The sequence below is a fragment of the Orycteropus afer genome, unplaced genomic scaffold (assembly GCF_000298275.1).
Source record: "Orycteropus afer afer isolate SDZICR_OR568_19922 unplaced genomic scaffold, OryAfe1.0 scaffold00254, whole genome shotgun sequence".
Lineage (NCBI taxonomy): Eukaryota > Metazoa > Chordata > Mammalia > Tubulidentata > Orycteropodidae > Orycteropus > Orycteropus afer.
In genome coordinates, this window is record NW_006921841.1 from 1,725,116 (window position 1) to 1,747,358 (window position 22,243).

A 22,243-nucleotide genomic window follows, 5' to 3' on the forward strand; every position below is an offset into this window, starting at 1 on the left:
GTTTTCAAAGCTGTGACCCTTTGGAAGCAAACCACCAAGACTTTCATTTGAGGCATCTCTGGGTAGGTTTGAATCACCAACCTGTCAACTGGTAATCAAGCACTCCATTTCTACCACCCAAGGGCTCCAAATATCATCTTATGAAGAAGTAAAATGAATTATGAAATGACTGATAGTTATCATTCCTACAGAATCCCTATAAAATGTGAAAGTTAAAGTAATCTGTTGACCATGAACAGTGTGTTGCCCATGCAGTGTTTAACTTGAAAATACAAACCGCTACACAAAAATTATAAATAGGGCAGGGCAATTCTTTTTGAGTGAAAATTTGAGCCTAAAGACACATTTATGATGTAAACATGTTTTGTGAATTGAAAATCATCTTTATTTTATTGCTCTTTCAGTTTGATATGAAGCAAAATAAAAGTTTTTGGCACTTTTTTTTTTTTGGAAAAAAAGACACATTTAGAAATAATGTCATAGAAATAAAGAAGATAGAAAATATAGATGACTCCTTTTATTTGTTGTGCAAATGCCTACACACATAAACCCTCACACAAATATACACAGACATTAGCTACATCCCTAAGTCATTTTAGGTATGAAGATCAGGGAGACACATGATGCCAATGGCACTACGTATCATCAACAAGTTCCTGAGTGTTCTCTGTAGAGTATTTGATACTTCTTGAAAGTAAAACTGATTGAGATTTTTGATACATTTAATTGCATTTTAAAGAGACTTGATATTTAGACTTTGGAATTGTAATAATCTTATGAAATCTCTTTGTTCGTGGTGAAGCTAAGATCATGTGTTTAGAAATAGCTGGTTTAGAAATGATTCCTGGTTGGATTTTCTAATGACATTGGTTTTAAAAAGTCACCATCTTCCCTGTTCTGAACTTCTAAAGCATAAATACTACTGCAGCTAAACCTGATTGCCATTGAGTCGCATCCAACCTATAGTGACCCGCCATTGAGTCGGATCCAACCTATAGTGACCCCTCCTTGGGTTTCCGAGGCGATATCACTACAGAAGTAGATTGCCCAACCTTCCTTCTGAGGAGTGACTGGTGGGTTTGAACCGCCAGCCTTCTGGTTAGTAGTCAAATGCCTTAGGCACTACGTCACCAGAACTCCTGATACAAAGAAAGAGGAACAAAATTTAATTTTGTTATTTTCCCCAGAGGATCTAATTAATTTCATATCATATATTAACTAATCTCTGGTAATTTCTAATTTAGAGTCTCTGTCAGTTTTGAGTTATAGGAAAAGTCAATAGAGTAGTAGACTACTTTGCCTTTTTCCTGGTAATATAAATATTTGAAGAGATTATCGCTTAACCTATAAAACAGTGACAAGGTAATTTATTAATACTAAAAGTCCTGTGCATTTCTGTTAAACTATGTGAAGAGCTGGAAATCATTATTTTTCCAGTGGAAAGGACATGTTACAGGGAGAGCTTTCTTTGCTGTATCCTTACTAGCTATCTGATCCCATTTTAGCCTTGATTTCTCTCTATCAATAAGCATCTAACGTCAATTTTTCTCATGCTCTTCTTTGCTTCTACTTCCTTGAATCAATTAAATGAAAATATTATCCTCATTGCTGTCATACAGTGGTATTGCCAAAGGCCAGGTCTCCTGAAACACTGGGAAAATTCACCAAGGAAGTTGGAAATCTGAGCAAGTGTAAGGCTCCCTATATCACTGCCTTCTACGCTGGAAGCTGAACATCGAAGTAGGCAGTTGTAATCAGACTAGAAGGAGTACAATTTACCTGGGATGTTGTTCACTGCTGGTTTCATTTGTAATATGTCTGATGTAGGCAATTAAAAGTGAGCTGTTATTATAAGAATATATGAATATAGGCTTATAATTATAAGCCACTCTAGTTCTGAAACATAGAGGATGTACCTGCAGGATATCTCATTATCTTGTTTAACTTTTCTGACATAAATCTAATTTAGCATTAACTCTATCTAGGCAAGTGACTTTGGCCAGGTTACTTAATAATTCTAATACTGAATTTTTCATTTTTAAAAATGGAAACTCCAAGGATTAACAGTAAAGTATGTGAAGTACCTAGTATGCACTTGTTACTGAATAGATGCTCACTAATTGGTGTTTATTAATTTAATCAGCACAAATAATTGATTCCACATGGTCAGTTGGCTCCCTATATATGTGTGTTTACTATATGTAAATGGAAAAAGTAAGCATTGTTCTGTTGTAGCCCTTGGTTTGTTCTCAGTCAGGCCCGTGTCACTTGGGTGTCTTGATGTAACACTAGCTTTTGTCTGTTCTCAACAGAAATCCTAGATGGTGGAATGGACCCAAAGCTGACAATGACCTTGCCTCAGCAACTCTTGTTCCTCTTGTAAGGGTGGATGCTGCTTCTAGGTTGGACACTGAAATGTGTGGTTTGGATTCTATTTTTTTAGCTACTACATTTGTTGAATGGACCGTATTTTTCTCCACTGATCCAGAGGACGATTTAAGGGAACCACTGAAGTTCAGCAAATAAGTAAGGGTGAGAACATATTTTATATCTTCAAAGGTACTTTTGTAGGGACTTGGCAGTTTGTAAGGAAAGTTGATGATGAGTTTATAATTCTGAAGAAATGAGGGGTAAAGTACACTTCCTTTAAATTAGCTGACAGAAAATAATCTAGGAGTAGGCTTTCTAGGCAGTATTATTTGTTCTTGAAAACAGCTTTCTGAATATTATAATGATCATATATACATATATGCCTTTGAATTGTGGTGTTGGTGAATAATATGAAAATACCATAGACTTCCAGAAGAATGAACAAATCTATCTTGGAAAAGGTGCAGCTGGAATGTTCTTTGAAAGTGAGAATGGCCAGACTTGATCTCACCAACTTTGGTCATGTTGTCATAAGGGACCAATCTCTGGACAAGGATATCATGCTTGGTAAAGTGGAGGGTCAGGGAAAAAGACCCTCAATGAAATGGATTGACACAGGGCTCAAGCACAGCAAGGAGTGTGAGGATGGCACAGGACCGGGCAGTGTTTCATTCTGTCATACATAAGGTTGCTAGGAGTCAGAGCCGACTCAATGACACCTAACCACCACACACACACACACACACACACACCAATTTACTGCCATCCAGTCGATTCTGATTCATAGCGACCCTGACACTGCCCAGTCCTGCACCATCCTCACAATCCTCACTACGCTTGAGCCCATTGTTGCAGCCACTGTGTCAATCCATCTTGTTTAGGATTTCCAAAGCTATAACTCTTTACTCAAGCAGACTGCCCCATCTTTCTTCCATGGAACAGCTGGTGGTTTCAAACCACCAAACTTTTGGTTAGCAGCCAAACACCTTAACAACTACACCACCAGAGTTCCATATAAATTCCAGTATAAAATCTATCCCCCAAAATAATGGGATCATTTGTTAACAGTTTCATTGAAATTGGTGGTTCAATGGCTAAAGATCTCACTGCTAACCAAAAGGTCAATATTTTGAACCTACCCAGAGGCTCTGGGAGAAAAGAACTGGAGATTTGTTTTCATAAAGATCACAGCCAAGGGAATCCTATGAAACAGTTTTACTCGGTCCTGAAGTGTTGCTATGAGTCAGAATCGGCTTAAAGTCAGGCAACAACTACAGCACTAAAACCAAACTCACTGCCATTGAGTAGGACCCGACTCATATTCCAAGGCAGTAGTATCACTACAGAAGTAGATTGCCCCACCTTCCTTCTCAGGAGTGACTGCTGGGTTTGAACCACCAGCCTTCTGGTTAAACAGTCAAGTGCCTTAGGCACTATGCCACCAGAGCTCCCTACAACTACAATAGAGTAAGTTTATGTGGTAACAAGAATAATCAATTTTATTGATTTTCTCTGTGGCCTTGGGTCTACATCTTGAACATTCTTACATTCTAACATATTATAGGTGCTTTAAAAATAACTTAAATATTTATTGAGTAAGATTATCCATCTCTAAGGTGGATAATAATCTTCTTAGGCAATGTTGTGGAGATTGGTGGATACTGGCTGGGGATTCCATACAAACTATTAAAAGAGCTCTTAAAAACAAATTCCTGTGCTACAGTTCACAATTACTCTGCATCCTTATAAACAGTTATTCCAAAAGCAAATATCTCAATGGGGAAAATGCCTTTGTCAGTTGAATTTCAGAACTTGAAAAAAGAGAAGATTCTATACCTCTGTTGGAAAACAAGAACAATTAAACTTCTGAAAACAAATTCACAACTTGGAGCCCGACAATGCCTATTTTGGAATAAAATGTCTATTAATTAAACTCAAATGACTTAAACATTCATCACTTTGCATAACACCTTCCAGAAAACAAAAACAAAGCCAAAAAAATCCTGGGGTTTTGAGTGCGGAAAGCAGACACCATCTCTACACACACACACACACACACACACACACACCCAGCCTCTCTAAAATGAACTGCATTTAGGAGGCCAAGGGACTGGCGCGTGGCTCCCGCACACTATTGGCAAGTCCTGCCCCGGGACAGAGCAGGCGTTGCGTCCAGGCGTGTTGGCAGTTGGCGACCCCCCTCGAATCCCCCTCTACTGCGAGTTCCCTGTGGCCTTTGGAGGCTCAGCGAGTCGGCTCCAAATGTTTTCCATATTTGTTCAGCCTCCGTAACTCGAATACCAGGGCAAGCTCAGCCCGCCCAGCGCCGCGCTCCAGGCCCCAGCGCGCCGCACACGCACCCACCCACCCCGCCAGCCACCCACGCAGCCGCCATGGGCAAGGACAAGCAGCCCCGCGGCCAGCAAAAGCAGGGGGGGTTGCCGGCAGCGGACGCCGCCGGGCCTGGGCCCGACGACATGGGGCCGAAGAAGGGCAAAGGGTCCCCTAAGGAGCGCGGGGAGGAGGAGGCCCAGACGTGCTGCGGTTGCCGGTTCCCGCTGGTGCTCGCCCTTCTGCAGCTGGCCCTGGGCATCGGCGTGACCGTGGTGGGCTTCCTCATGGCGAGCATCAGTTCCTCCCTGCTAGTCAGAGACACTCCATTTTGGGCTGGGATCATTGTAAGCATCAAGTCTGTTTTGCCTAAGCGTGTTTGCGAAACAGGAATGCAAAACCGCATGGTCGAATCAAGACTAACCCAACTGCATGAGCCCTTCCCAGCTCCACTCCTCTAACTCACGCTCTGCTTGGTAAGGATACCTGGCACACTTAGTTTTTCCCGGGGTAGGCTGGACGCAGTAGGACTCTTGCCCTTCTCCGCTTGTTGCTCTCAACACCTCTAAGGGGCCTGACTAACGCGCTGGAGCTCGGGAGGCGATTTCAAAGCCTGCTTATTTTGTCAAATTGTACAGCCCCAATAACAACAGATTCACTTTGGCTTTTTCCTTATCCTATCCCCCGGACTCCACCCCTGTCCCCACGTAAGTAGCAAAAACTAAAGTACATTTATCTAGTAAAAGCAGTCTAGGAAAAAGCCTGTACTTGGCGTTGCCACATTGGGTAACATTAATTTTGTTTTTTATTCGAGGTCCCATGAGTAAATGTTGATAACACAATTATCTAAAACAGAAATATGAGAATACAGCGAAGCACAGCCTTAATCCACTGGAGTCTAAAGTAGATAAACCCAGGGCACTAGCCATAGCGGAAGTATATTTGGGACTCTGCTAATAGATGTACTGTTCTGAGCAGAACACTGCTCAGCTGTTGTTAGCCTTGTTTTGGTGAAACACATCACATACTTGATGTATGTGATTTAAAATGGGTGTCACACTACTGTGTGCCTGTGCTGCTAGGGTTTACATATATTATTTCTAGTCCCACATGCTTGTGGGATAGTTGTTAGCATTCCCATTTCTCAAATGAGAGCACTGAGTCCCAGACTTATGCAGGGTGAGGAGTTAACAGAGCACTCAGGCAGGTCAGTTCCTACTTCTGGAATCGCAGACTATATCTTCATTCTCCTCAAGGAGCCACTTTGCCATTTATATTCATGTTTGGTTTGGAATTTTAATATTATGTTAGATTACAGGGCTTTTCAGCTTCTTAAGCTCTTTCCCATGCATCATTTCATTTAACGCATGAAACAATGCTTTGAGGTGGGAATTATGATTCTTCTTTACACATGAAGAAACTCATTCTAAAGGGAAGTCAAATGACATTCTCTTAAGGCCCAGAGATTGAAAGTGGTGGAGTCAGCTGAGATTAGAATCCACACTCTGAGTCTCATATTGCATCATTACTGCTATTACTGACCACAGGAACTACAAATCATAAAACAATTTCCAAAACAATTTTGTAGCAGTGACAGGCTTTAAAGATACCTCATCAATATGCATCAGTGCAGCTATTTTCTAATTAAGATTATTTGAATCCACAGATTCTTGTAGAGTAATTTAAAACTTTTAATTTGTGTACTAAGAATTCCCATGAAATTATCATGATTAGCATTTTCTAAATCAAGTGATTTTAAAAATAGCTTTTCACTAAGATATACTGGGTATTTTAGTCACCTCAATGACTGTTCAAGATACTTATAGGAAAAATATATCTGTCTTTTAGGGCAATGCAAATTTTTAAAAACAGGAATGAAATTTCTTTATTGAATATTTTTGAGTATCATTTATGACTGTATTTTCTTTCCTTTTTCTTTAATCCATCCTCAAAATGCCAATTACAAAAAAAAAAAAAAGCAAATCAGACAGGGAAAAAAAAAACTCATTTTAAAGTTTAATGCATTAACATGCAAATTGTGTATCTCCAACATTTCTTGGACCAAACTTCCTATAAGCTGCGATGCTACTAATTGCAGTGGAAGCTCCTTGAGTGTGGTACAAAGAGGATTGTATACAATCAGTTTTATCTTGCTCATAGTATGTAACCCTCATGATAATCTGTATTCCTAACTTTTCTTTTGACAGAAAATGTATTTAGAGCAATGTAGCTAGGGGATCTGACCCAAGAAGAGTGAGGAAGTTCCCTGCTGAGCCGGATGAGGAGCCACCCTAGTCCCAGCTGGACAGAGCTGTGGACAACATGTCACTGTCCCACATAGACACTCTGCTTGCCCTCATCATATTGTCTGTGATTGGTCACGGGGCAGTCGTCCATGCTTCCAGGAAAGGAAAGGACAGTGAGGCAAGATAGAGTAGTGCAGGTGCAGACACTGCATCCAGTGTGGCACCTCGGCCTGGCCATTACCAGCTCAATAACTTGGGACAAGTTACTTAAGTTCTCTAGGCTCCCGCTTTTTTATTTTCAAAATCAGGATGATGATAATTTCTACCTTGGAGAGTTGTCCTGAGGATTAAATAAATACATATAAACATTTAGGGGAGCTCTGGTAGCATAGTCCCTAAAGCACTTGACTGCTAACCAGAAGGCTGGCAGTTCAAACCCACCAGCCACTCCTCAGAAGGAAGGCTGGGCAGTGTACTTCTGTACTGATACTGCCTCGGAAACTCAAGGAGGGGTTGCTATGAGTCGGGGCCGACTCGACTGCATATAACAACAACAACACAACAAAGCACTTAGAGCAGTGCCAGCTAATGGCAAGCACTCAATAAGTGTTAGCTCTTTTCATTAGCTATCAGTGAAGCGATCAGTGGTAGAGGAACTCTTAAAAGCAGAAATGGCTGTCTTTCATCTTTAGACTTGGAGAACAATAATTTTGACTTGCTACATTTCCCAATCAAGTTTGGACCATGAAGGAGACATTACTTTGGTCATCTAACTTTTCCCTATTCTGTAGTCAGTCAAGTTAATACTTAGCAGTATCAGTGATATTAGATTAGTCTAGGACTTTCTGAATCTCCCTGGAGCTTTGTGAAAATGGACTTGGTTGGAGAGAGGGCTTCTCCGGATCATTTTCCCCAGGGATGGGGAAATGAGTCTAGTCTGATATATCCTCCAGGGAATACTGAAGCGTTTGCTCTATTTTGGAACACCTCCACCACTCCCTTAGACTAGAATAGTGCTGGTCAGTTTATGGAACTGAGGCAGAGCCAAACCAGCTTCTGAAATTTAGGCTTAATTCAAGCAGAGTCCCAGAGTATATAATCTAACCACATCTACAGCTTTATGTACTTCACTCTTCTATTTCTCACTTTTCTATTTTCTCACAATTCTTTCCAGAATATGGTAGTCTCTTTATTTTGCAAGGGTTACTATTGCATTAGGAGCCATGGTTGCTCAGTAGTTAAAGCACTCGGCTGCTAACAGAAAGATTGGGAGCTTGACCTACCAGCTGCTCCATGGATAAAAGATTCCGTAAATGCTTCCTTAAAGATTACAGCCTAGGAAACCCTAAGGGAAGTTCTACTCTGTCCTATAGTGTCGCTATGATTCAGAACCAGGGTCAGATTACCCAATAAGCAAGGTAAACATGGGCTTATTCATGCTTACTTGCTAATCTGTAGAAAATAGTTTCATTTTTTTTTTTCACCACATCAAAGATTCTGCTTCAGAGTCATAAAGACTCTGAAATTATGAAGTTATAATCATAAAGACATGATTATGTAATAATTTAGTTATAATCATAAAGACATGATTATATAATAATTTGTGATATTATATCTTATGATAGCATATAAAAAGCATGTAATATATGGGAAATTGACAACACAAAGCCACCAAGAGCAGAGTTGGTGGAGGATTCCCCAGAAGGTTTAGATGATGTTGTTATTTGCCATCGAGTTGGACCCGACTCATAGCAATCCCTCCTTGGGTTTCCGAGGCGGTATCACTATGGAAATAGATTATAGGGCTCTTCTATAAGGAGGTCAAAAAGAAAGAAAATAGATTCTGCTTCTATGTATGGCTGACATCTGTCTCTCTCCCAACCCTATAGAACATTTCCACGGAATCAAAGCCTGTTTTCAAATTTACAATCCCTGACAAGATGGAGTACTCAGTAAGCAAGGTAAGCATGGGCTTACTTGATTTACTTACAGATTGGTGAGTAAGCACAAGCAAGCCTGTGCTTACCTTGTATACTGGGTAACTCATCCCTAGTCAGAATCAATTCAACAGCAAAGGGTGCTGACTATTCCATTTTCTTGAGATTTGTGGATAATCATTCCCACAATGTTGTTTTTGATGTGTGCCATTAAGTTGATTTTGACTCATAGCAATCCCATAGGACAGAGTAGAACTGCCCCATAAGGTTTCCTTGGTTATAATCTTAACAGGAGAAGATTGCCAGGTCTTTAATCCATGGAACCACTGGGTGGGTTCAAATGCTAACCTTTTTATTAGCAGTTGAGCACTTAACTGTTAGAACCTGGGTATAAGGATAAGTACAATAGGTGACTTCCTGTTGACCAGTGAATAGGTGACTTGATGAATATTCAGTGAACCTCTAGTTATAGACTGAGGAGGTCCTTGGTGATTTGTGATCAGAGATTTACATCCAGTGGAATTTTAGGAAAACAGATAGGTTTGCTCAGATCTATCCATAACTGTAATTCCATCCACCCCCAATCAAACAGATGACTAAAATCTTTTTATTTCAGTTACAAAAGATTTCTGTAAAGAAAAAAATAGCATGGAGCCTCTGTAGAGACTATGAAACCTATGAAAGTGTCATTCTTCTCTCAGAATTCTTTATAGATAGATTTAGGGTTGCAAGTCACACAATGGCAAAACAAAAGGAAATAGGCTCTTTGAGGATGAATGTGACTGTGGGTAGGGAGAACTAGGAGGTAGAAGTTGGTTCTGCATTTCCATCTATCAATGGTGTGAGTAGTTGGCTCAAACTGGTATTCAAGTTTGATCATCATTCTGGAATTCTTATTGATGAATAATGTAAAGGGATTGCAGGTATCTAAGAATTCAGAGCCTTTCATTTACTTATTACTCAAATGAATACAATTTTAGTTTAGATTAAGCATAGCATGTTTGAACTTTGGCTTGTTTTTCTTCATTCAGTAACATTTGTGAGGGTATCCAGTGCAGTAGGCATTGGTCTAAAAATAATGAATCATATACCTGGAGGAGAGCTCCAGAGATCCTGACGGATATATGCCCTTATTATATCTGACAGTAATGAATACTTCCGATTAGAAAATTTAACCTGCACAAATATTTTTAAAGCCCATTTACCTTTCAGAGTACTTGCAGTGATTTATTTGATTTGGCATCTCTACTCTAAAGTCAATTTAAGAGCAAATTCTTGCTTCTTATCCCCAGTGGGGATGTTTAGTGTTTGTTAATCCATTGGCCCTTGCAGGGAATGTTCCTGTGGATAGTGGGAATTTCTTTGCCCTTTATAGTTTTTAGCTTTCCTCACTGTCCCTCCATTGCTGCATACCCCTCCTGCTGGAATAAAACCCTTAATAGATATCTATACTGCCTTAATCACATTAGAAAGTTTAAGGTAAGGGTTTAATAGGAAAGGAAGAATATTTCCTTAATTTCATTCATAAAACTCATCATATGAGTCTGTAATGATTAAGAGTTCTATCAAGAGTTTCAGTAACAGTTTTCATATTTTAACTGATTCTGAAGAATTAAAACTCAGATGTATCCAGATTTTAAAATTTTATCTTTAATTTCCGACTTAACAGAAGGGGGATTTTATGTGACTATTTTATAACAGGATAAACTGCAAAATTCACAAGTATATATATATATGACATTTAGCACACAAGGAACCAATACAGTTACCCACCACCCACTGCCATCGAGTTGATTCTAAGTTATACTGATCCCTGTTGGGTTTCCAAGACTGTAAATCTTTACTGAAGTGGATTGATTGCCTCATCTTCCTCCCACGGAGCAGCTGGTGGGTTTGAACTGCTGACCTTCCAGTTAACAGCCAAATACCTTAAATACAGTTATTATCTATACTTTATAAGTAAAGAGTGTAAGACAAGATGATTTGGCTAAATGATTTGACAAGTATATGTAGGACATAAGCAATTAAGAAACTGATACAGTTATTACCAAACTCATAGTTATTATACATCATTTTTATATAGAGAAAGTAAGGTGTGGTGATTTGGCTAAATGATCTGAAAATGTTTATGAAGAGAGACTGGAAAAGAGAAAAGTTTGGCATTGGAGTTTTGGATTGACCTTTTAACAAATCAAGAAGCTAAATGTGGTGCCACTTTTCTGTATATGTATATTGGCATTTGAGAAATTTAATCTCGAATTATATTTCTAGGAATACATACATACATAGTAATCCACTATTTTTCATGTTTTAACTTTAATATGCTTCCAAGACCTAGTGGAGCATCTCTGATACCACTGGAAAGAATTTTTATTATAGCAACTGTCACAGGATTGTTAAGAACTGAGGAATGGATACTTACATGATCTCACTCAATTCCCATTGAGGATATATAGTAAATAGTGCTAGGAAAATAATCTCATAGATACCTGAAGTCCTTAGAGTAAATATAAAAATTAAATGTAACTGAATTAATTTGGCAGAAGTGTGTGAAAATAAAATGGACTAACCAAGAACATGCTGAATTTCTGAAAGAATTTCTGGAATATGGAATAAAGAATTAGGAAAGTTAAGATTGAACAAAGTCATGCCACAGTATTGAAAACAGCCTGGTACTAGAATGATGACAGACACATAGACCAATGGACCAGAATGGAGAATCCAGAATAAATCTATCCAGCTGTGGGCAGCTGATCATTGACAAAGGGCCAAAGTCCATTAAAACGGGAAAAGATGATGTATTTAACAAATGGTGCTGGCAAAACTGGATATCTATTTGCAGGAAAATGAAACAAGATTCATCCTTCACATCATACACAAAAACTAACTCAAAATGTATCAAGGACTAAAATATTAAACCTAAACTATAAGTTCATAGAAAAAAATATAGGGACAAAGCTCTAACTCACTGCCGTTGAGTCAGATCTGACTCATAGTGACCCCTCCTTGGGTTTTCGAAGTGGTATCACTATGGAAGTAGATTGCCCAATCTTCCTTCCGAGGAGTGGCTGGTGGGTTTGAACCGCCAGCTTTCTGATTAGCAGTTAAATGCCCTTAGGCACTACTAATAATGCACAAACGCAGAAGATAAACCAGAACTAGGACTTCCTGAAAAATACTTAAGTTCATCAAAAGCTTCACCAAAAGAGTAAAAAGAGAGCCTACAGATTGGGAAAAAAATGTTGTGGGCTATGACACATCCGATTAAGGTCTAATCTTTAAAAATTATAGAAAACTTCAACACCTCAACAACAACAACAAAAAAAAATCCAATTTTAAAAAAATGGGCAAAAGACATGAACAGAGATTCACTAAGGAAGATATCCTGGTGGATAACAAACACATGAAAAGATGCTCATGATCATTAGCCATTAAACCAAACCAAACCCACTGCCATCAAGTTGATTCCAACTCATAGTGACCCCGTAGAACAAAATAGAACTGCCCCACAAGTTATGGAGGCAGACTGCCACTTTTTTCTCCTGCAGAGTGGCTGGTAGGTTCGCATTGCTGAGTTCTTTAACCACTGCACCACCAGAGTGCTTTCATTAGCCATGAGAGAGATACAAATCAAAACAACAATGAGATAACCACTTCACCCCTGTAAGAAAGACACTGATCCAAAAAAAAAAAAAAAAGAAAAAAAAAAGCAAACATAAAACAACAAATGCTAACAAGGATGTGGTGTGATTGGAACTCTTATACACTACTGGTGTGACTATAAATGGGGGACATCTATGTCAATTGGCACAACATAGTTCATAAATATAATGTTCTGAGGAGCTCTGGTAGCATAGTGGCTAAAGCACTTGACTGCTAACCAGAAGGCTGGCGGTTCAAACCCACCAGCCACTCCTCAGAAGGAGGGTTGGGCAATCCTACTTCCGTAGTGATACTGCCTCGGAAACCCAAGGAGGGGTCGCTATGAGTCGGGGCCGACTCGACGGCACACAACAACAACAACGTACTAGTTTGGTAGCAGCATATGGTGTCTTAAAAGCTTATGAATGGCCATGTAAGATGCAACTATTAATCTTTTCCCATAAGGAAGAAAGGAGAATGAAGAAAATCAAAGACTCAAGGAAGCAGTTAGTCCAGAGGACAAATGGCCCACATGAACTATAACATCCTCTATCCTGAGGCCAGAAGAACAAGATGGTGCCCTGCTACCAGTGCCACCTGCTCTGCCAGGAACACAATAGAAGGTCCTGGTTAAAGTGGGTGAAAAATTTAGAGCAAAATTCAAATTCATAAAAAAGACCAGACTTACTGGTCTGACAGAGACTGGAGGAACACTCAAGACTATTGCCATAAGACAACCTTCTAACTTGGAACTAAAGCCACTGTCAGAGACCACCTTTCAGCCAAATAATAGCCTGTAAAATAAACAGCAAAACCTGTTGTTGTTGTCGTTAGGAGCCATCAAGTCATCTCCAACTCATAGAAACCCTATGCACAGCAGAACGAAACATTGCCCAGTCCCGCGCCAACTCCACGATGCTTGCTATATTGAGCCCATTGCCACAGCCACTGTGTCAATCCATCTTGTTGAGGGCCTTCCCCTCTTTTGTCGACCCTCCCACTTACCAAGCATGACATCCTTCTCCAGTGAATGGTCCCTTCTGATAACATGACCAAAGTAGGTAAGAGGAAGTCTGGTCATTCTCGCTTCCAAGGAGCATTCCGGCTGCACTTCCTCTAAGACAGATTTATTAGTTCTTTTAGTAGTCCATGGTACTTTCAGCATTCTTCACCAGCACCACAACTCAAAACATCAATTCTTCTTTGGTCTTCCTTATTCATTGTCCAGTTGTCACATGCATATGAGGCAATTGAAAATACCAAAACTTGTGTCAAGTGCACCTTAGTCCTCTTTGCTTGCGTCTTTGCTTTTTCCCATCCAATCTTCATCAGTAAGTGCTCCAAGTCATCCTCACTTTCAGCAAGCAAAATTGTGTCATCACCGTATTACAGGTTGTTAATAATTCTTCCTCCAATCTTGATGCCATGTTCTTCTTCATGTAGTCCAACTTCTCAGATTATTTGCTCAGCATATAGATTGAATAAATATGGTGAAATGATACAACCCTGACACACTCCTTTCTTGATTTTAAACCATGAAGTGTCTCCTTATTCTGTTTGAATGACAGCCTCCTGGTCTATGTACAGGTTCTTCATGAGTACAATGAAATGTTCTGGAATTCCTGTTCTTCTCAATGTTATCCACAATTTGTTATGATCCACACAAACAAATGCTTTTGCATAATCAATAAAACACAAGTAAACATCTTTCTGGTATTCTTTGCTTTGAGCCAAGATCCATCTGACATTAGCAACAATATCCTTTGTTCTGTGTCCTCTTCTGAATCCAGCTTGCATTGCTGGAAGTTCTCTGTCAATATACTCCTGCAACCGTTTTTGAATTATCTTCAGTAAGATTTTACTTGTATGAGATATTAATGATATTATTTGATAATTTTCACATTCTGTGGGATCACCTTTCTTTGGAATGGGTACAAATATGGATCTCTTCTAGTCAGTTGGCCAGGTGGCTGTCTTCCAAATCTCTTGGCATAACTGAGTGAGTGCCTCCAGTGGGGCACCCGTTTGTTGAAACATCTCAATGGGTATTCCATCAATTCCTGGAGCCTTGTTCTTCGCCAATTCCTTCAGTGCAGCGTCAACTTCTTCTTTCAATACCATTGGTTCTTGAACATATACCACCTCCTGAAATGACTGAAGATCTACCAGTTCTTTTTGGTACAGTGACTTTGTGTATTCCTTCCATCTTCCCTTGATGCTTCTTGCATCATTTAATATTTTTCCCAGAGAACCTTTCAATATTGCAACTCGAGGCCTAAACTTTTGCCTTAGTTCTTTCAGCTTGAGAAATGCTGAGTGCCTTCTTCCCTTTTGGTTTCTAACTCCAGGTCTTTGCACATTTCATTATAGTAATTGGCTTTGTCTGCTTGAGCTGCCTTTGAAATCTTCTGTTCAGCTATTTTATCTTGTCATCTCTTCCATTTATTTTAGCTACTTTCCACTCAAGGGCAAGTTTCAGAGTCTCCTCTGGCATCCATTTTGGTCTTTTCTTCTTTTCTCGTCTTTTTAATGATCTCTTACTTTCTTCATGGATTATGTTCTTGATGTCATCCCACAATTCTGGTTTTTGGTCATTGGTGTTCAATGCATCAAATCTATTCTTTAGATGGACTCTAAACTCAGTAGGGATACATTCAAGGTCATAGTTTGGCTCTCACGGACTTCTTTTAAATTGTCTTCAGCTTCAAATTGAACTTGCATATGAGCAGTTGATGGTCTGTTCCACAGTCAGCTCCTGTTTTGGCTGAAGATATTCAGCTTTTCCATCTCCTCTTGCCACAGATGTAGTCACTCTGATTCCTGTGTACTCCATCTGGTGAAGTCCACATGTATAACGACCATTTGTGTTGTTGAAAAAAAGTATTTGCAATGAATAAGTCGTTGGTCTTGCAAAATTCTATCATGTGAGCTCCATCATTATTTCTGTCACCAAGGCCAAATGTACTCCTTAGAACAGTCAACTACAAGAGACAAAAAAAAAAAAAAAAAAAAATCTGCCCAGAAAGCAAAGATGAGAAGGTAGGGAGAGGCAGAGAAACTGGACAAATGGAAGTAGGGAACCCAGGATGAAAATGGGGAGAGTGATGATATTGAGGGGACCACAACCAATTTCATGGGACAATTTCTGTATGAACTGTTGAATGGGAAACTAATTTGCTGTGTAAAATTTTACCTAAAGCACAGTATAATGTTCAGGGGGTAAAAGAAAAAAGATTGAATAAAGTCTTTAGATGTTTAGAAACATCAGGAGAGAAGGGTTTTCAGGTCTATTTCTACCTTCATACTGAGGCAGACATGCAAAGACTGAAATAAATAAACAAAGAAACAACCAAACTCACCGCCATTGAATGGTTTTGGACTCATAGCGACGCTCATTGGGTTTATGAAGATATAAATCTTTACAGAAGTAGATCACCCTATCTTTTTTCCATGGAGTGGCTGGTGGGTTTGAACTGCTGACCTTTCAGTTAGCAGTCAAGTGCCTTGTACCATCAGAGCTTGTATAATGACCAAATTGTCCCTGAACCTTCTTTCTTTTCTTAAATTAGGAGAAGAGGTGGGTCCTGATATTTTTTGATCTTGTAGTATGACAGATAGGAACTTTTGAGAATGATCTCAGAAAGCTAATTTCTGAAACTTTTTGAGATGTTGATAATCTTTTTTTTTTTTTTTTAAATATATATAATAGAAATATCTTCTGTTGTTTTTAGCTGCCATCTAGTCAGTCTCCAACTCTTGGTGATCCCAGGTCATGTGTTACAGAGTAGAACTGCTCCATAGGAGTAGATCACCAAGCCTTTCTTCTGCTGAGCTGCTGGGTGGGTTTGAACCTTTTGTTCAGCAGCTGTTACAAACTGCTCATCTCCTAGGCTTGTTTGATAGAAACAATAGTACATGGAATTTTGGGATGATCAGATAAAAATAAAATAATTTATTCTCTTACTTTATTTTTATATTATGTATTTGTGGGGCCACTATGTACCCCCTGACACATGATAAGTACCAAGTAAGTGTTCAGTTGAAATCTGTTTTTATATTCCACACTTGCCATTGTGTTTGAATAGGTATATATTCAAATGTATATATATCCATTGTTAAACGATGGTTTAGAGAATGACATGTAGTAGTAGTTTCTAATACAGACAAAATTTCTGGAAGTATTCAGAACACATTTATTTAGCACATTTAGCATTACTGAGATGTTTTATTCCAGGCTAATAAAATGACTGTGGATTAAAAAAAGAGAAAGGATCAAATGACTTTATTTTTCAGTCTCCTAATTAGAATAAATTTGGATGTAATTAGGAAACATTAGATTGATAGGGATGAATGCTGGATGTCAACGCTACTAACTCTTACCTTCAACCAAGTAAGCAATGGTTTCCCTAATATTTGATCTAACACTTTCATAGTTTGCCAGTGTGGTGCACATTTTCAATTTGGTCTGAGAAAATAAATGCTTTCTAGACTTTTCCTGGCCTTTGGCCTTGTCCATGGTATTTCTAATAAACCAAAACCAAACTCACTGCCATTGAGTCGGATCCGACTCATAGCGAGCAGTCGACCCCTCCTTGGGTTTCTGAGGCGGTATCACTACAGTTGTAGATTGCCCACCTTCCTTCTGAGGAGTGGCTGTTGGGTTTGAACTACCAGCCTTCTGGTTAGCATTCAAATGCTTTAGGCACTACACCACCAGAGCTCCCTTTCTAATAAAGGTGCTCTTTAATTAGATCCATATGCCAGTGTTACCCTGTAGTGTTAGGATCAACACTAAAAGAATATACACAGAGGTATTTTGAGGAATTCACCATGCATGTTTCTGCGTTACTGTAAGACAGGAATGGAATCCAGTTTTAATTAAACTTTAATTAGGTGTCCTTTCACCTCAAAATGCAGTTCATTTTTAGGGCCTAGATCCTGGCCAACTAGGGAAATGTAGTCAAAATCCTGAGCTGGATCAGACCTCATGATGTCTGATTTTAAACCTCTAGTTGTTGGGGAGCTCTGGTGGTGTAGTGCCTAAGACATTTGACTGCTAACCAGAAGGCTGGCAGTTCAAACCCACCAGCCACTCCTCGAAGGAAGATTGGAGAATCTACTTCCATAGTGATGCCACCTCAGAAACCCCAGGAGGGGTCTCTATGAGTCAGATCTGAGTTTGGTTGTTGTTGAGGGAGTCCTGATAGCACAGTGGTTAGACACTTGGCTGGTAACCCAATGCTTAGTGATTTGAACCCAGGGAGTAAGATGTGGCGATCTGTTTCTATAAAGATTTAAAGCCTTGGAAGCCCTATGGGGCAGTTCTGCTGTGTCCTATAGGATCACTCAAAGTTGGAATCAACTCAATGGCAACTGGATTTTGATTTTTGGTTTTTTTTTTTAGTTGTTGTCGAACAGGTTGCTTCCTTATGACAACCCCACGCATAGCAGGGTTGGACCATTGTGATATAGAATTTTCATTGGCTGATTTTCAAAGTAGATCACCAAGCCTTTTTAGTCGGTCTTAGTGTGGAAGCTGTGCTGAAACCTGTTCAACAGCATAGCAGGGCACAAGCCTCTCCTGGCAGAAGAGTGGTGGCTGCACTTGAGGTGTATTACCTGGGATGGAACCCAGGTCTCCTACATGGAAGGAAGGCAAGAGCTCTACCACTGATTCATCAATCACCTGCTGTAAATTGTTCAAGTCTAGATTTATTACAATGAGTTCATAAGCTGAAGGTGAATTTCTCAAGGAAAAAAAAAGAAGGATGTTGGGAAACAGTATTTCTAGCCTAAAATGCATAAAGGACCATTCCAGAGGCACACCCTCTTTCAGATAGTTTGGATGTAGCCTTAAATCTCAGAGTATTGTGATAAAACTTGGCAAGAGTAACTGTCAGATGACTGAGCCAGGCAGCTCCCTCAATCACCCTGGTTAATTTTAAAATTCTTATGTGTCCACCTACACATATGGCAATAACTAAGATACACTTTTCTTTTGATGAGGAATATAAATTTGTACAACCACCTCAATGATTCTTAAACTCATTTCTCAGCTTATTAATGAAGGCCCTGAGGCTCTCATGCAACAGCTGGGCGCCTGACTCTTTCTGAGGAAGATTCTGAGCCAGGAAACTGAAACGCAGTGGTTCAGTGGCTCTGTGCTTATGCCAATATAGAAACATATGGAGGAGGTCGTTTTCACTGTGTTTACAGATTGTTTCCTTTATCAAATCTCTGTAAAAATAAAATCAAGTTGATTCAGCTACTGAATACAATTCTAAGGGTAGCTCAGGTATTTCATTTGCTACTTTAGCCCTTTAAGGCTCAGGAAATGCTATTTAGTAAAATCCTACCTTCCTCTACTGCTCTAGGAAGTAACACGTGGACAGTATCTGGTTTCTGAGGTGAGGGAACAAGGGTAGTTGGCTGTGCTGTGCCATTGGGCGATGCTCTGATTTTCAGCAATTGGAGGGGCCTGTTGTCTCTAAGGGGTTATGTTCTCATGCTTGTTGTTTCTAGAACTTCAAAGAAGTTACCTCTCAGGTCTTGTTGGTAATAGACAGCCATCATTTTCAGTTTTGATGATGATTCTAGAAATTAGATTACCACTCTTTGTTCTGTGGAATGTGCAAGGACAGAAACTTGGGCCTTGTTATATAACAATCTCAAGTATGGGCTCGTACCTCCTTGGTAGATTCCCCACTTGGACATATCTTCAAGGGCTTCTCATAGTATTCTGTTTGTCCAGCTAAGAAATCCAGGACCAAGCTTTGCTTTTTTCCTTTATCAAGTATTGCCAATACTCAAAACATCCCAGAGGGAAAGGCAAGAGAAAACTGAATAAAAACTATCCAGCATGCCTGCTTTCAGAACACTTGGTCCAATCCCAGTTCTAAAATGAGGATCAAACAAAAGGCATGGCTGTCCTTAATGCTCCAGAGGGATCCTATGATAGATCCGATTGGATTTTTTGGTGACTTTAAAGTGCATGCTCTCTGATCTAATGTGAATGGAGCCAAATTCCCTTCCTAGCACGGTGGGTCCGACTCAATGGCACATAATAACAACAACAACAGCACAGTTGTGAATATGAGTGTTCCCTGAGGGCTGGCAAAAGTCCAGTAAGTGACTGAACATTATAGAGCAAGGGTTTGTTCACAAATGAGCATGTTCAGGGTCTGCTGAAGAAGTTGTGTTGGGCCTGTCTGCCTTTGTAGAAATAGGCAATTTTTTTCCCCACTGACTGGGTATGCTGTGGTGCTGAGAGAGGCAGCATGAAACCCTGAAGATGCAGTTTTGGTTGCATCCCACACAATTGTTGTTTTTAAAGTGTTTGATTCAGCATTCATTGTAAGGAGCCATTAAAAAACCCTTTAAGAGATACATTATTACCAAAGTTTCTCTCTTGTGTGGAAGATAATGACAGGTGACAAGAAAAGAAGAGGGGAAATTGCTAATGTGTTAACTAGACCTTGACTACGGAGAGAATTGTAGCTTTATTACCAGGAAAAATAAAAAAAAAATCATATTACCATTACATGCGTCCTTCTAAAGTATCAAGTGTGGCACACATATCAGGCCATTAGGCTAAAGCTGAACATATTCTCACATTTAGCTGTGCCAGGAAAGCTAAGACAGAGGCCTGTTCCAAGGGCAGGGAAATAGCGTTTCAGTCTTCATTTCTGTTGGGGGCAGAGAGTGCGTTTCTCTTAGGGTGAGGAAAGAATGATGACTACCCTATCCTTGGTGGAAAAGTGTAGCATTCAAGGTAGTGAAGAGGGCAAACTTAGATTTCGTAAGGTGAATGAATTATGATAAAAATAATTCCTTGATGACTTATGCATATGAAATACAGAAGCTGACCATTTTAGTTTGCAAGCTACGTGTTCCAATAAGTTTTTGCAGTTCTGTCTTGCTCTCAGCATGTTGGATTCTGAAACAGAAGGACCAAATTCAAACAGGTTGGCTTCATATCATAATCTTTTTATGAACAAGTAGCTTGGGTGCCTTTTAAGGGGTTCAGGTTAGAGTTAAGGATCTGAGACTAAATATAATTTTAAAAATAAACACGGGGCCATCATAACTATTGTGTTATAGAACCCTATATAAATCATTCTCAGTCACTGAATTTAGTGTGTCACAAATTTTTCCACCTTGAGACCTCCCTAAAGCCTCTCTCACTTTCTTCCCCATCCTCACACACACATCACAAAAAGCTCAGTGTCTAGCTAACCGGTGTTGCCATGGAAGGGAAGGGGAGAAATATGGGAGCGGTTGCAGGCTGCCTGGGGACACTGACCTCCTCACTTTGAAACAGACAAAACGCTTTTCAAATGAAAAGTAATATTACTATATATTACCAATTGCTCTGTCATGTCCTATTTAGTTTTTGTTTTTTTAAAGTGTTCTCAATAAGAAAAGCCACTTGATAATATTTTTAAAAGGTAGAACAGATGCTTCTCTCATTTATGCTTTTGTTATAATGTTATGTAATTGAATTTATATTGATTTATTGTACAATTTATATGGACTGTACTGTTTCAGGTATTTCCATTGTTTGAGCTATTCCATAGCTATGGACTCAAGGGTGTTATATCTCTGTAGTCATTTAAAAAATGGGACCTAATATGAGAACCTATTTAATTATGCTTGGTAATAAAACCCACTCTATAACTATACTACTTGTGTTGGCAGTTTAAAACAAAAAAAATTAGCAATCACAAACAGTGATAAAATGGACATTCTTATCCATGCCTCTCTGTGCGTGTATTTCAAAGTGTTTTTAGGACGTATATCTAGGAGTTGAATTTCTAGGTGATAAGATGTAGGCATCTTAAACATACTACATATTGCCGAATTGGTACAAATTGGTACAAATCCAAAGTTGTGCTGATTTACACTTCTAACAACTGTAGAGTTCTCACTAATCTACATATTTTCTTGCATTTACTATTGTCAGGTAATTTGAATATATTGTATGCAATTTATTTTCATTTACATTTTAATTACTACTGGAGTTGAACATATTTAATATGTTTGCCCTTTCATTTCTTTCTCTGTCATTCATCTACTCAATAATTATTTTCTATGGGTTATTTGTCTTTTATTGATTTACCGGATTTCTTACCATTTTTATTTACCCCTGTGGTGTTGTTGTTGTTGTTATGTGCCATCGAGTCAGACCTGACTCATAGCAACCCCTCCTTGGGTTTCCGAGGTGGTATCACTATGGAACTAGTTTGCCCAACCTTCCTTCTGAGGAGTGGCTGGTGGGTTCGAACTACCAGCCTTCTGATTAGCAGCCAAGTGCCTTAGGCACTATGCTACCAGAGCTCCTCCTGTGGTTTTAGGTATTGTAAATATCTTCTAGTTGGTGTACACAAGATTTAATTTTAATGTATTTATATGTATCAATCCTTTTTATAGGATATGCTTTGATACATATTTTTAAAGAAATTTCTTACTACTCCAAGGTTATAAAGATATTTTCCTATGTTGTTTCCTAAAAATGTTAAAGGTTTACTTTTTGTTTTCCTATCTTTAATCTAAATGGTGTACCTTTTTGCGTATGATGTGAGGTGGGGTTAATATTTTATTTTTTCTCATGTGTATTAATTTAGGGCCATTTAATGAATCCTCGGAAGGAAGGTTGGGCAATCCTACTTCCGTAGTGATACTGCCTCGGAAACCCAAGGAGGGGTCGCTATGAGTCAG

General features: G+C 39.2%; 1 protein-coding gene across 1 annotated transcript in view; it reads left to right on the top strand.

Annotated features, from left to right (window-relative positions):
* The first annotated feature begins 4,763 nt into the window (after positions 1-4,763).
* Positions 4,764-22,243, top strand: part of SSPN (sarcospan) — a 52,966-nt gene continuing 35,486 nt past the window's right edge. The window contains exon 1 of the mRNA XM_007949780.2: positions 4,764-5,048. Within this exon, the coding sequence (XP_007947971.1) occupies positions 4,764-5,048 (285 nt within the window). The remainder of the gene's footprint in view (positions 5,049-22,243) is intronic.